Here is a 13,935-nt window from a genome sequence, read left to right as displayed (position 1 = left end):
AAATCTCTTTTAGATATGAAAATATCCCTCTTTCCTTTATATAGGGAACTGTGTGCCTACAGGCAGTAGAAGTCCAGGCAACTACACATGGATATTGCAAAATGGGGATTCTCCTAGTTGTCATAGGTTAGCAAGCATAGTCCCGGAAGGGACGTCCTTGCTAAGGGGTGCTTACAGTTTCCTCTGGGACCTGATAGAACCTATCAGCTGGCCAGTTTGAATATGGACAATTCTCTAAGCCACTTAAAGTTGTGATCACCTCTGTGATCCACATTTAAGAATAGGCAAACTCCCCCTCCAAGCTCTCTCTCGTTTCCGGCGCTGGCACAGGTGGCTGCGGGCCCGAGCAGGGCCCAGTGGGCCCGGCCAGGCCCTGCTTGGGCCAGGCCGGGCCGGGCCACGGCCATCCTGAAGCCATGGACCTGTTCCACCCATGGAACCCCCCCCACTGCCTTGCCGTGGGCAGCCGGAGCGGCTCGGCTCTCCCCCTCTCCACTGCGATAAGAAAAATTCAACATTCCAGCTGCAAAGCTGCAAGGCCGAGGTGAGATTAACCCTTTTATTGCTGTGAAGAGCTGAAAACCTGAGGGAAGAGAGAGAGGAGATGCTTAAAGCTGAAATTCTGTTGTGAAGCTATGATATATCAGAGTATCCTGTTGTAATTTCATGAAGATATGGGGGGTGGAGTGTTCAACTCGTGAGCAAAAGCACCTGCGCTGAGATAGGCAGATGCTGACGCAGCTGTAATTTCATGAGAAGTTTGGACAGGGAGAGATGAACCAGATGAGGACTTTTGCTCCAAACGGGAAAGGAGAAAACCTCAGTCCTAGAGATGCTCCCAGAGATAGTCCTAACGATGAAGATGATGAAGACCCTTTGCTCCCAGGGAAGGAGAAGGGCCTCTGTTTTTGTTTCTGAACGGCTCAACCTTAAAATTGTACCCCAAAAAACTTCAAGAGTGGACCCTCGAAAGCAGTTGCGGGAAAAGCTGCAAGTCGGGGGAAAGGACTCACACGCAGGCAGAGAGACTCCTCTTCCTAAATGGACTGAACAATATTTGGAAGTGGGCGGCTGTCTCGTTGTGATAATGTTTTCATAGCATGAGCAAGAAGAGACTTCTCTTTCTAAATGGACTGAACAAGGTTATTATGGAAGTGGTAAACAGACTGAACATCTTAAGGGTTGTCTTTTCACATTGTCAGTGGGAGAAGGGAGGAAGGTGGGGGGAGGAGGAGAGTTCTGAAGGTGGTATAATTTTTTTTCCTCTTCTTTTAGGTCTGTTAATAAACTTCTTTATATTCTTTCAAGTTTGGTGCCTGCTTTGCATTTCTCCTAATTCTTATCTCACAGCAGATAAACAGTAATGAGTATTTTGGACCTAACCACTACACTAGTGAAAGAGATTTGGGAAATATGTGGTACCTGGTCATGAAAGGAGTGGAGAGAGCAAAGGGTCTATAGGGAAGCAGGGCATTATAAGGAGCAAGGGTTTAATATATAGTCTCATCCTTTTAATACTATTTATTTTCCAGATATGAATAATCCTTGGTGAAGAATGCCAGTTCCCCATTGGGATGGACAAATCAGGATCTGTGGGTGTGCTGTTGGCTGTTAAATTTTGTGTATGATCAGCACCTTAAATTGCACCCTCCGCATCATCTCCCAGCACAGTGCTGTATCACATGCTAAATGTAAGCCTCCTGCTCAGCAGCCTGTTCCTTCTGTCCCAGGAAACTTGTTGCTTCCCTCATCTTCGTGACTCATTGCTGCCACATTGTCTGCAAAGGGTTTGGAAATCAGAAAATCCCACTTATGGAATGTACTTTTGAGAACGGCCCCAAAGTCTCATGTCAGCCAGTTCTGTTGCCTTTTTCACTTTAGTTCACTAGGGAGGATCTGCTTGGCCACAAAATGACTGTTCCTATCTCTCTCTCTCTCTGTAGATTGTCCACTCTAGGAAGAATACTGTTTCATGTTTCAGAGCCAGTGACAGGAAGGAAACAGTCCTACACTGAAAAATGTTTTTAGAATAGCGTTTACTGGCAAGAAGGTCAAGGCCATTGCAAGTTTCTGTACCAACCCCCACTCAGAGCTAGGACATCTCACCTCAGTGTTACATCAAGTTGCTCAGAACTAGATCTAGCAGCTTTTAATTACCCCTGAGAATGGAGTCTCCACAGTCTCTCTGAGCAGCCTGTCTCCATGTTTGACCAACCTTTCTGTAAAAGTTTTGTTTACAAATGTCTAACTTGGATTTCTGCTGTTGCTACTTCTCCCCATTGTGCCGTAAGTCCCCTTCAAGCCTTTGTTCACAACTCTTGGCTTGGTGCTTCCGGAGATGCTCTCTCTTTCCTCGCAACAATCTTCCACTGGATTTGTTCTAACAAGATGTTTGGATTTCTGCTTGACCACTAGGAACAGGCCAGTACAAAAGATTAAGCCTTTCTGTGACTCATTCCAAGGACTTGCTCCAAGTACTGTCCACATTTGTGAATACTGCTAGAATTCTTTCTTTGTTTTTGTTTCAACTGTGCATTTTCTGTTTGACATTAATGGTAGCTGGAACTGTGGAATTTGGCATTCTTTCATTTTTTTTTGTGGGCTGACACCAGTCTTCACATTGACTGAAACGTTGCTCAGTGGCATGTGCTGATTCCCTATAAAAATTTCAATACCACAGTTGGAAAATGTACAAATATTTTCTTTCCTCTTCTTTCTTCTAACAAAGAACATAAGAGAGGATGTTCTAGAAAGGGACCTTTTTTTGTCCTGGCATCGTTTTACTGAATAAATGGGGTTTTTGGCATTTATCCAAGGGGGCTAATTGAAAAACAGAAGATAAATTTTTCTGATTGATGACTTCATACCAGGAAAGGAAAAATATTATTCTGCCTAGAAATTACTTCTGTTTTCTAACTACTGGGAAACCCTTCAGATATATCAAATTTACTAAAATGTGGTGTTTATCCCTTTGTGCAAGCTTATTGTATGGGTATAAATCTTATTTTCCTAAGGGATATTAAAGTAAATGGGCCTGAGGAAGTAATGTTGAAATATTTATCTTCTTTCAGCTGTAAATTTGGTCAGAGAGAAGTTAGGATATTTGGCATTTTATACACAGAGAAGCTTTAGATTTGCAAAGCTTCATCTCTCTTCTTCAAAGCCAAGCTCGTAAACAAAGGAACTGTTCCCAAACTGTCACCATAATGTCACTCAGTTCCACGAAGTCACCACATCACTTCTATCCCTATACAAACTTAAAATCATCTGTTACTAATGCCACAAAAACATTGCATTACCATAATTTTGAAAATAATTCTGTAAATGCATTCTTTCTGCATGTATATGCAGAAAATCACCATTTTAATAAGAAAACCTTAGAATGAAGTATTATTTTATTAAATATTGATAGCACTTGTAATTTGTCATAATGAAATAGTGTTGCTCACTATTAAAACATACTTTCCCCTTTTGTTGTCCCTTACTATTTTCTATTTCGTATGAAATGCTGAAAAGTTTCATATGAAGCTAAGACATTGGTAAATAGTTTAGAAAAATTGAACGCAATTCAAGATGCACAAATGTAAAACTGTAGACTTAAGCAGGAGTAATCCACCTCAGAAATGCAGAATGAAGGCTGAATGGCTCTGTAGCTTTACTGGAAAAAGTCAGGAAGAAAATGCACCAACATCCTCCTACTCCTGTAGATAAAAAAATCTCTCAATTTTAGGAATTCTGTCTGCAATGAACATGGAAAGGAATCCTTGTGCTTTTATTGTCACTACTAATCAGGCTGGAATTAGAGGAAGATTTTGATATGGGACTTCATGATGAATTTGGTTCAGTTGGAAGGAATTCCAGGGACACCAATGTAACCAGTTTAGAGGTTTAGAAATTAGTCTAAGGTTAGCTGTCATGCAGAACTGTAGATATGACATTGCCTTGCAAGGGAGGCCTGCCTGGTGACAAGATCACGACCTTTATTATCTTGGCACAAAGAATAGCTGTGAGTGGAAGAAACTCCAGTGGGTGGGAGAAAGCCTTGGGGCTTGATGTAGGTGAGCAAAGGTGGAAAAACTCAGGGCAGTGAAAGAAATTCATGACCAAGTGGTGAGCCAGGCTTTGGCAGAAGGAGATCTGACAGGAACGTGCTGGAGACCAGAGTTGTAGTGGGGCTTGAAATAAAGAAAGAGAACTAGGAAAGTGTGGGGGAGAGCAAGGGAGCTGTAAAGAGGAAAGGCAGCCAAGCAGCAACCAGTAGAGCAGGTTCACAAACTGAAGTGTCCGTGGGCTGTGGATTGTGACTATTATTGAGACTCATAACAAGATGAGACAGTATGACTGGTTTGGGTGAACTTCATGTTGATGGAAAGTCAAAAGCCTATGTTGCCTTGTGGGAATAAAATCTCCAGAGAGCTTTTTTCAGGTTTACCACAAATTGCTAATGCTCTATGACCACATGCAGTCCCAAAGAGCTTCAGTGGCCTGCAGAAAACAGCATGGTTACAAAAATGCTGAGTGAAAGCATCAGCCAATTTCCTCTTTGGGTAGAAACATTCTACAGAATTTGCCAAAAGTAAGAAGAATGGGTTCATGCTTGTCAGTTCTTTTTTCCTAGGTTAATTTAATGTCACAGTGACTCCTGGTTTTCAGTTCCTAACAGAGGATGCGATAATCAGGTGGACAGGTCTGAGTGCATGGGGAAATACATCAGCATGATGGACCAAATCCTATCAGTTGTGCTTGCTAATGGCTTAGATGTCTTAAAGCCTTCTCTCAGGCCTTGCATGCCCCCATGACCAAATAAAATGGGAGGAGAAGGATGCAGCAGCATTTCCACATCAACTTCCTGCCTTCCAAGAACCTAAGAACCTGTCTGAAAGCAGTGACCTTAACTGCACTCTCTCTCCTGAAACAGATTCTGTTTGATGGGGAGGAAGAGGAGACAGGTTAGAAGTTGTGCCCGCATGCTTAAGAAAGAAACCTCCCCTTCTGTTCAGGAACTCTGCAGGAATTTCAAACTCGATTGCATCACGCTTGCCACTTCAAAGCCTTCAGCAACTGATCACACACTTGGAAAATATCAAACCTAACTTAATCTGACATGGTTATCAGTGTAACTCAACCTGTCTAACAGCCTCCTTCCTCAGGGTTGCTATGGCCTCCTTGTACCAGAAATGTCTCTGGGGAAAGAGCAGGCATTTCTTCCCAACATTATTCAGAGTGATAATTGCTTATTTTAAAAGGAAGCACCTTTGTACATTTTCCTTGTGAATGATGCAATTCACTGTTTAATGCAGTGACTTTGTTTTGTTGCTTTGTATTAGAACTGGTTTAAAATACTCCCTAAATGAAGAAATGAAGTCTTATATCTAGTCTTTATATAAATGATGTCATTTTCATGTATTTCCAATTTATTTGTTATCATCCTAGATCCAATTCATGGAACAGTTCCTGTGATGAGGATGAAAACCAGTCTGCCCCTGGCTGGGGTTTCTTCTGTAGACATTCCACTTGGTGTGAAGAAATAAGCATTAATGGAGTAACATGAAAATGGAAATTTCTTTATTACTGAGAGTTAACTCATTTGAGCTGTAGGAAACACAGGCTCAAGTTCTAGCTGTAATGAAAATGTATCTAGTGAAATGCACAGAGAGAGTTTCTATGTTCCTCCAGAGGGCCTCACGCTGCACTGACCTGCCTTCAGCCCTCTTGATCCAAAACATCATGCCTGAGGTTCGCTGAAGATACACTTATCACTAGGAAAATATCTCCCCACCTCTTCTCACCTCTCCTTTGAGAATTCAGATTTTGGGGCATCCAGCTGCTGCTGTAACCAGGGTTCCCACCAGCTTGCCAGTGGCTTATATTAATTAAGTGGCAAGTTTAGCAAAATGTGTACCCAGCAACATAATCTTTTGGAGTTGGAGGAAAGCAGTCATCGCTGGGGGCTGGTGGTATCTCAGTAGCAGCTGTGAGAGCAGCAGGGAGCTCAAAGTTGTGTGTTTACACACAGAGTGGCAAACAAGCGACCTCTGGGCATCAGGTACTACGTAGCTGAAGGTGATAAGCATTCAGTTTGGAAGCGATGGCAGCAGCTCCATCCTTGTGTCCCTGTGTCACTGACACCGATTAGCGCTCGTCTCAGTGATGCTGCAAACGTGCCAGACTCACTCCATTTCACCGTGTGCTGGCTGGACTTGGGTCACCATGAGTAGGAGTCATCTGGCCAAATGTAGGCACCTGTAGCGTAAATGTCAACTATTGAGTGAGTCATTCTTGGTTGTCTTCACCAATGAAACTCAGAAAGGATTGTTAGGGCAAAACTATCCCACCCACCAACAGTCATCTAAAATCAGTTATTTATACTGCATCCTACAAGATCCTAGATAGTTAAATTGGAGGTGTTTAAAGTCACTGTGTGTGACCCCAAATATCTGGTATTCTCAGAATGCCATTGCATTTTCTATAGGCTTTCCAGCAGTTATTTCTTAATCTTTGTGATGGAGCTTTTAACAGATGAAGTTTTTTGTAGAATATTGATTCTGTCCCATAGCCAAAAAGGCTTTTTTTTTTCTTAAAGTTGTTTTAGAAATGTCAGGGAAATTCCAGCAATTGACAGTACTGCAGGTAGCTGGAATATAAGAGGGAAGAATGGAAGACACCACCTCTGTTATGTATTTATGGACTTCATGACTACTGTAATGTGTAGAAAGACTCTTAATGGAATGGCTGGATTTAAACCTCTGCAGTCTTGTGACTTCGAAATTCTCCACAACTTCTACACAGTTACCCCAAAATACGTTTAAAAGTCTCACCAGATCAGATCTTTCCATCCACACTAGTGGTTACGTTTTTACACCATTATGCATGGATTTGAACAATTAATATCAGGCATAAGGCTAGGTAGAATCAGTGCCTTAGCACTGGAATCCTTACAGGAATAGCTAAAATACACAAAGACTTGAAAAGTAATATAGTTGTTTTTCAAGGGCTTAGGAAAATGTGTAACTTATCTCAAAGCACTTAAAAGTCCACTTTAACAGTTTAGCCTTGTTGAAGGTCTTTAGACCTCTTAGAGATACAACAATCTAAAAAGACAATCAGGGTCTGGCCTTTAAAACTTTTCAGTATTTGGTGCTAATGGAAGATGATGGATTGGTGAGCTGGGGGTGTGAATCCTTGTTTTAGCCCTAAGGAAAGACTGACAGCAGTGCACACTCCTCTGAAGTGTCATGATAACGTGCCTTAGTCTCCTAACAGAGAAGTCCAGATTCTGGGCTCAGCAATACCAGTGATGATGCACATCTTCATTTAGGTAAGCAGCTTGGGATATGTGTTGCTGCTTTTGATTCTACTCTCAGTGCAGAATAACAACAAAATTTAAGAAAATTTTGCCCTTAGGAAAATATTGAGGGTGGTCAGAACTTTTGAAGGGGTTGCCCAGAGAGGTTATGCAATTTCAACACTAGAGATGCTAAAATTGTGATAGAAATAACAATGAGAAGCCTCTTAAGCTTTGAAATTGGATCTAGCTTCAAAGCTGAATCTATTTTAAAGGGAAGTTTGAAGGAGTTGACCTCCAGAAATCCCTTCCAATTTAAATTATTTCATGTTTCTTATTTACTAGTTTCAGCTTGCCTGACCTTACATTTAATGCAACTGTTATGAAATCAATAAGTTATTTGGAATCTGTGACACTCCTCTCACTTAGAAAAGGAAGTGGCTCTAAATTTCTATTTATAATTCTGCTGGTGACGTTTTATCCTTAGACATTGCAGCTGAAGCTAAACTTGCTGTTGCATACCAATTACACATTTTGTGGTAACAGTGTTAATTAATCCATATCTACAACAAATATCTGCAGCTCCTTGCAGGCTGCCTTTCTTTTCTTGGTGTTGGCATTAGTGTGGGTAAATTCTGAAGGTCGAGAGCTTTAGGAGGTCCCTTCTGCTGTAATTTTCTAATCATGGATGAAAGTATACTTACACTTTGAATATTAAAGAATATTTGTTCTTCATTCTGATATCCTGTCAGGGCAGAAGCTATTACAGAATTATTAAGCAGCACAAATGAACAGGTACCACTGTCCTCCTTCACCACACACAATGATTACAACCAGTTGTATAAAGTTGTACTCCTTTCCCCAGGCTCTGTTCTTGTTTGCACCGAGGCACATTCAATTCAGAACATGTACATTTGGCTCCCAGAATAGTCTCTAGGTGAAATTCAGCAATAACAAGTGGTTGCATAAAACTAATTCTGCCTGTGAGGTTCTCAGACAACCCAGCAAGTCTGTACTGATTTTAAATTTAATAGGCGTTTAATAGAATACACAACCAGTGTGGGAGGGTTGAATGGGTAGAACAAAAAACTGCTAATAGAACAGTGAATGTCAAAGCAGGCTGGTCCTACAGTGTGATTCACACCAGCTCAGAAGACTTATTTTGCAGATGAGTCTAATAGTGTTGTGAGTGTTAATGTTAATAATTGCTCTTGATTACATTGAAACTGAAATTATTTTAAAAGCAGATAAATGCTGATATAATTCATTTCATCATCAAGATAGCTAAATTTAGAAATCTATAGGACAACTACATGTCTGAAGTCTTTTCATACTCCATGGAGATCTAGTCAATGTATTCTTGAAAACAACTCATCTGAAGAGACACAATTCAGTTACTCCTCACAGGTACCATTTGAGATGCCTTAGGCCGTCTGAGACATCTGCACAGGGGTCCTTTCTCTTCTCCAGGCTGAACCCCAACTCTCTGTCTGTCTTCACAGGAGAGGTGTTCCAGACCTGTGGTACACTTAGTGCCCCTCCCCTGGACTCGCTCCAACAGCTCCGTGTCCTCCCTGTGCTGGGACCCCAGAGCTGGATGCAGCACTGCAGGTGGGGTCTCACCAGAGCAGAGCAGAGGGGCAGAATCCCCTCCCTGGCCCTGCTGTCCATGCTGCTTTGGATGCAGCTCAGGACATGGTTGGCTTTTTGGGCTGTCAGTGCACATTGCTGAGACATGTCAAGCTTGTCACCCGCCAACACCCCCAAGTCCTTCTCCCCAGAGCTGCTCTCTGTGGTCACAGCAGTCATGCAGCAGCTACTCTCTTGGAGTAAGACAAAAGAGCAAGTTACTGTGGAGGCAGCAGACCAGTTCCCTGAGATTGCTTTCTCAACCACCTGAACTGTAGTTCAACTCTCTCTGCTGTAGCATTTTCCCATCCAGATTTTATTTTTATTCAAATTTATATCTGCTTACGACAGGCATCAGCAAAGTGGGAGTCTCCATCTCATCTGATCAAGTTTTTTTTCAGTAAAGCCTTCCCTTGGCAAGGCCAAGGCTTGGAAGTGGTAAGAGGATGTGGTGATTCCCCATTGTGGCTGCTGGCCACATGCCCTTGGTGGGTCATGCCACTGCACGGCCATGCAGCTTTGTAGTTGCATTGCTCACACTGCTCAATTCTGCTGAATCCTTGGTGTGGATCCTCTGTGGTTACTGACACTGGACTTCTCAAAGGACTTGGGTGCCTCGTTGACAAGTGGAAACCTGACTCAGGGAATTAAAAATGAGCTCCATGGAGCAACATTCCTAACAGCAGTGATGGGCTGTTTACTGAAAGTGAAAAATAAATATAATGTGTTAAAGAGACAGTGGAGCATATAAGAGGAGTAACACTGGAAGATAGTAAAATATCCCAAGACGGCCCTGGCACTGCTCACAGTTGTGGACAAGGAAAGGATGAAGACAAGCTCCTGGCAAACAGACAGACACAGTAAAACAAAATAGACAGCATTCTTCACACTCAGTCTCTCAATCTGTTCAGCTTCTAATATGTTACTTTGTGAAAAATGGAGGCAAACACTTTTTTCTTCAAAAAAAAGACAAGCCCAAAACCAACCCACCCAGAAGTTGTTTTTTTAAATTTAGCTGTAAAAAGAAGGGAGCTTTCAGGCTTACTCAAAAAAGAGAAAAACCAGACAACTCACCTAACCCAGCCAAAGAAACACAGAACACTTCACAGTAACTCATGAATGTGCTAAACATGCCAGTAAGACATGGATACAAAGTAAGTTTAGTCACAGTGATTCATTTTAGTGTTATCTGTCTTTTTCTCTGAGACCCCTGCACACATTATAGCTATTGTGCCTCAGGGGGGTAAGCATCACCTTATTTTCATGTTTGCCTGCACTGTCAAGCTCTGTATAAGAACTGCTCTCCCTCAGCCTGTATTAAGGCGAGTGGAAGGATTTAGGCTCTTGCTGCTGTGGTTCAGCTGCTGATGTTTTAAGGTCTACTTTAAGATGAAGTCATTCACTCTCATTCTTTATTTTTCTATTTCAGTAGCTATAAAGGGTGTCTACAGAGTATTTGAGGCAAGAAACTCGTATTTATATAGTTGATATCTGGACTGAAATGAACCCCTGCTTTGCTACTCTGCAGCACACAGAAGGAGCATCACCTCAGTAGTGTCTGGCTGCTGTTTTTGGCAGTAGTTGAGGGTTGGTCATTGCTGGGCATCCTTAGGCTCCACCTGGGGCCTGCTCTCCTCTGCATGAGAGTCCTGGCAGCTGAGAGAAGCACCAGCACCAGGCTTGGGGAGATTTAAGCCATTGGAACGTGAGCCCTCATAGGCCTGGAAAAATGACAAGCTGTGATTACTCACAGTCTGGGCTCTGGCATGGAGCTGTTACACTGCTGGCAACACTCTGGATTAGGACACCACTGCCAGGTCTTGTGAGGCCAAGGAGAATGAGCATCACAGAACAGACTTGCTGCAACTTTGCACCTACAGTCATGCCTGCTCCTGTTGACATCTGGCTTTTATTCAAATGGTGGCTGCTAGTCTTTCCCAGGTGTGCCACTGATAGGCTGGGGAATGAAAACTGAGGCTCTTGGATACCAAGCAGGCTGCATCTATCATCTATCATCTATCACATCAGTCTCAAGGAGTGTTGTTTGTACTTCCTTGCTCCCTGGCATCTCGTCCCTTGACCTACACAGAGGACAAACACTATCATTAAATGGTTCCCTAACACCTCCGAAAGGGTTTCTGTGACTGGTACTAAGGCTAAGTGAATAATCATGACAGTTCTTCAGCTGCTCAGAGTCCCTCCATCATGTGGACTTAAAAGCACTTCAAAAATGTGCAGGGACTCTGACTGACTCTGACAAGATCCTGAATCCTGTTGTAAGAAATGAGCAACCCTTTTCTATTTTCCAGGTGGCATCCCTAATGATCAGAAAACAACTCGAGCTCTGTCAATATTATAAGAACATTTGTTGTTTTATTCTTTTTGGTGGGTACAAAAACCACAGTTTCTTACACAGAACAAGATTATAAATAATATCTGTAACATGAGTGACCCGTAGTCTCTTTTGATTCTACACTGCAGACTGATGAAGTACTCTAAACATTTTATCATTTTGTTTCTTGTATTAGACAGATGCAAATCTGTGGAACACAGAATGATGGAACAGAATGAAGGTAACAGCAAACAAGAGGATGACCAACAACTTTTATAAAAAAAAATTCTCTGAATTTTATTACAGTGATGGCATTTTATATCAATTATTGCAATGATTTTTCCCTAAGATGGTTAGAAAAAAGAATTGTGTTGTCCTCTACTGAATTTACATCAGTTAAAAAGCAAGCATGTTTCAATACTCCTCTTTTTCCAAAGAAAATGTAAATAATTTCTTTATTTTTTCACAGGATTTACATATTTATTATTTTTTTATCACAGTTTAGTGATTCATTTCTACAGCTGAACAGCTGAGTATTCTTCCATTGTATATATTGATGTTCTGGAGACACAGGTTAGCATGTTCATTGACTTCTATAGCTATTTGTCTCTCTTTGTCAAGACAAAGACCAAAATGGTGTCCTTTCTGAGCACGTTCTTCACAGTTTAATGCGCTAAATTGGCAAGTCTTATTAGTTTTAAGTCCACTCAAGTGAAATTTGTTGCTGTTAATACACCCTTCCCAGCCCCCTCCCCCCAACAAAACTAAATTATGAATTTTCCTGATATAAAATCTGAGTTTGGGTTTCCGAGCTGAGCTCATGCACACATTGTTGCTGATGATGTCTGGCGCATTTGGACGTACTTCCCTTTCTCAGCCAAATTATTAGTTCATCAATGACACTCCCATGTCGTTACAGTCTGTGCTGTGTTCCCATCAGTCACCAACACAGTTTGATTAAGGCACTCAATTATTTTTTTGGTTTTTATGGTAGGTCCGATGCAATTACAGCCAATCCTGAACTTTGTCTAATTGCAGTTCCAGTGTGCACGGCCTTCGGGCAGTCGGGAGTCAATACGCGTCCGTTTTCTCCCACACTCCCTGTGATGGATAATCTGGCTTTGTTTCTTATGGCTTCAGAAAAGGTAAGCTAGGTTTGAAGAAGAAGCAGAAGAGAGGAAAGTGTTATAATGTTTCTGTCCTTCAGCCAACCAGGACACAGCAAACACCAAAATATTAAATTTTAGACATCTGCATTTTTTCATGTTAATGTTAAATATAAAAGTAGTAATCATCATAAATATAATACATAGCACTTAAGTCTACTGGGGAAAAAATACTAGCAATTCTGAGGGTAAATTTCATTACAATAAATTGTTACTGATTTAAATATAAAATCTGAATTTGATCATGAAATTAACTGAAGAGGTAATACCTTCATCTAAACTGCTTCAAACTAAATTTATATACAGTGAGAAGACCTTTTGGAACCTGAAAGCATTAGCATCTGTGAATAAAGTCATGCACAGGTGTTTATAGGCTTTGACGTTCAACTAGGAATGTCTGAAAATTGTTTATAAATTGCAATAGCTGTATCAGCTATCCCTCTGGCAATTCTGTCATTTAAATCAAAAGAAATTGTTACTTATTTTCACAGAGCAAATATTTTGTATCAGCAAATCTGAGAACTGTCCTCAAATCTCTTTCATATATATATTTTCCTACCATTAGAGAAGGTGATAACTTTCAAAGAAAATGTAATTTATTGAGACAAAATACAGTTTTCCACATTTTTCTACATTATGTCTAAATTTTCCATGAGAAGGCTTAAATTTTTGTTACTTACAAATCTTTAGTTTCAGGTAAATCAGAACAAAATATCGTGTTTAGGGACTAAATTACTCAAGCAAAAAATCTGGATTTGTTAAAAGATTTATAGTTATGCCATCTAACTTTAGTCATCCAAAAATCAGTAGTCTAATCTAACAGGGCTCTCTCATGTGATTATAAAAAAAGCCAAGAGGACTAGTTTAAGTAAGTAATTTCCAGATGACTAAAATTAGGGTAAGTGTCTAAGGTCAAACAATGCAGCAAGGCACCCAAACTATACTACATTGAAAGAGATTTCAGAGATAACCATGTTAAGATATTAATTAGTGGGGAAATCTGATTTCTAGTCAGAAGAAGCTATGTAAATGGTGTGCAGGGATGCAGTCTGAAATACCAATTGGGGAAAAAAGGGAGATAGGAGGGTGCATTCACATAGGAGCAAAGGGATGACAAACATCATTAAATCATTTTGTTTGCTTTATTACTAATCTCTACATTTTGAACTTTATCCCTCTGAGCCCAGTTTCTTCTTCTGAGGTAGCAGTGAAATCCTGAGCTGGTGTTTGATATGTGGAGTTAATTTTATATATGAGTATATAGGGATGAGGAAGAGTCCTTAAAACTCCCAAACATTTTCACTGCTTCTGGTGCATTTCTGTGGAAATGCACCAGTCTCATATTGCATTGTTATCAGTAGCTCCTTCAAAAAGAGCTGTCAAAAATACAGCAGCTGTTTGTGGCACAGATGGGAGCTTGGATTTAAAAGCAACTTTCCAAACCAATTACCCTAAAAACTTCAGTCTTCAAGAGCACCCAAATTCAGGAAAAGGCCTCAGCTTACAGAGGGCATTATGGCATT

At 41.0% G+C, this 13,935-nt stretch overlaps 1 protein-coding gene and 1 long non-coding RNA gene across 8 annotated transcripts in view; one reads left to right on the top strand and one right to left on the bottom strand.

Annotated features, from left to right (window-relative positions):
* The first annotated feature begins 1,105 nt into the window (after positions 1-1,105).
* Positions 1,106-5,406, top strand: LOC109144736. The gene is made up of 2 exons (XR_002045667.3): positions 1,106-1,142; positions 1,533-5,406. It is a non-coding gene; the product is annotated as an uncharacterized LOC109144736 (long non-coding RNA).
* A 5,853-nt stretch (positions 5,407-11,259) lies between these two features.
* GRIA4 (glutamate ionotropic receptor AMPA type subunit 4) overlaps positions 11,260-13,935 on the bottom strand; it is a 216,934-nt gene continuing 214,258 nt past the window's right edge. For 2 of the 7 annotated variants that reach the window (XM_010400587.3, XM_010400583.3), the window contains exon 16: positions 11,260-12,396. In XM_010400587.3, the coding sequence (XP_010398889.1) occupies positions 12,232-12,396 (165 nt within the window). In that variant the 3' untranslated portion in view covers positions 11,260-12,231. The remainder of the gene's footprint in view (positions 12,397-13,935) is intronic. The other 5 variants (XM_010400584.3, XM_010400585.3, XM_019286428.2 and 2 more) reach the window with 3 other exon arrangements.

The sequence above is a fragment of the Corvus cornix genome, chromosome 1, assembly GCF_000738735.6.
Source record: "Corvus cornix cornix isolate S_Up_H32 chromosome 1, ASM73873v5, whole genome shotgun sequence".
NCBI classification, from domain to species: Eukaryota; Metazoa; Chordata; class Aves; order Passeriformes; family Corvidae; genus Corvus; species Corvus cornix.
The sequence above is the reverse complement of the archived record's forward strand: the minus strand, read 5'-3'. Positions and strand labels throughout refer to the sequence as shown.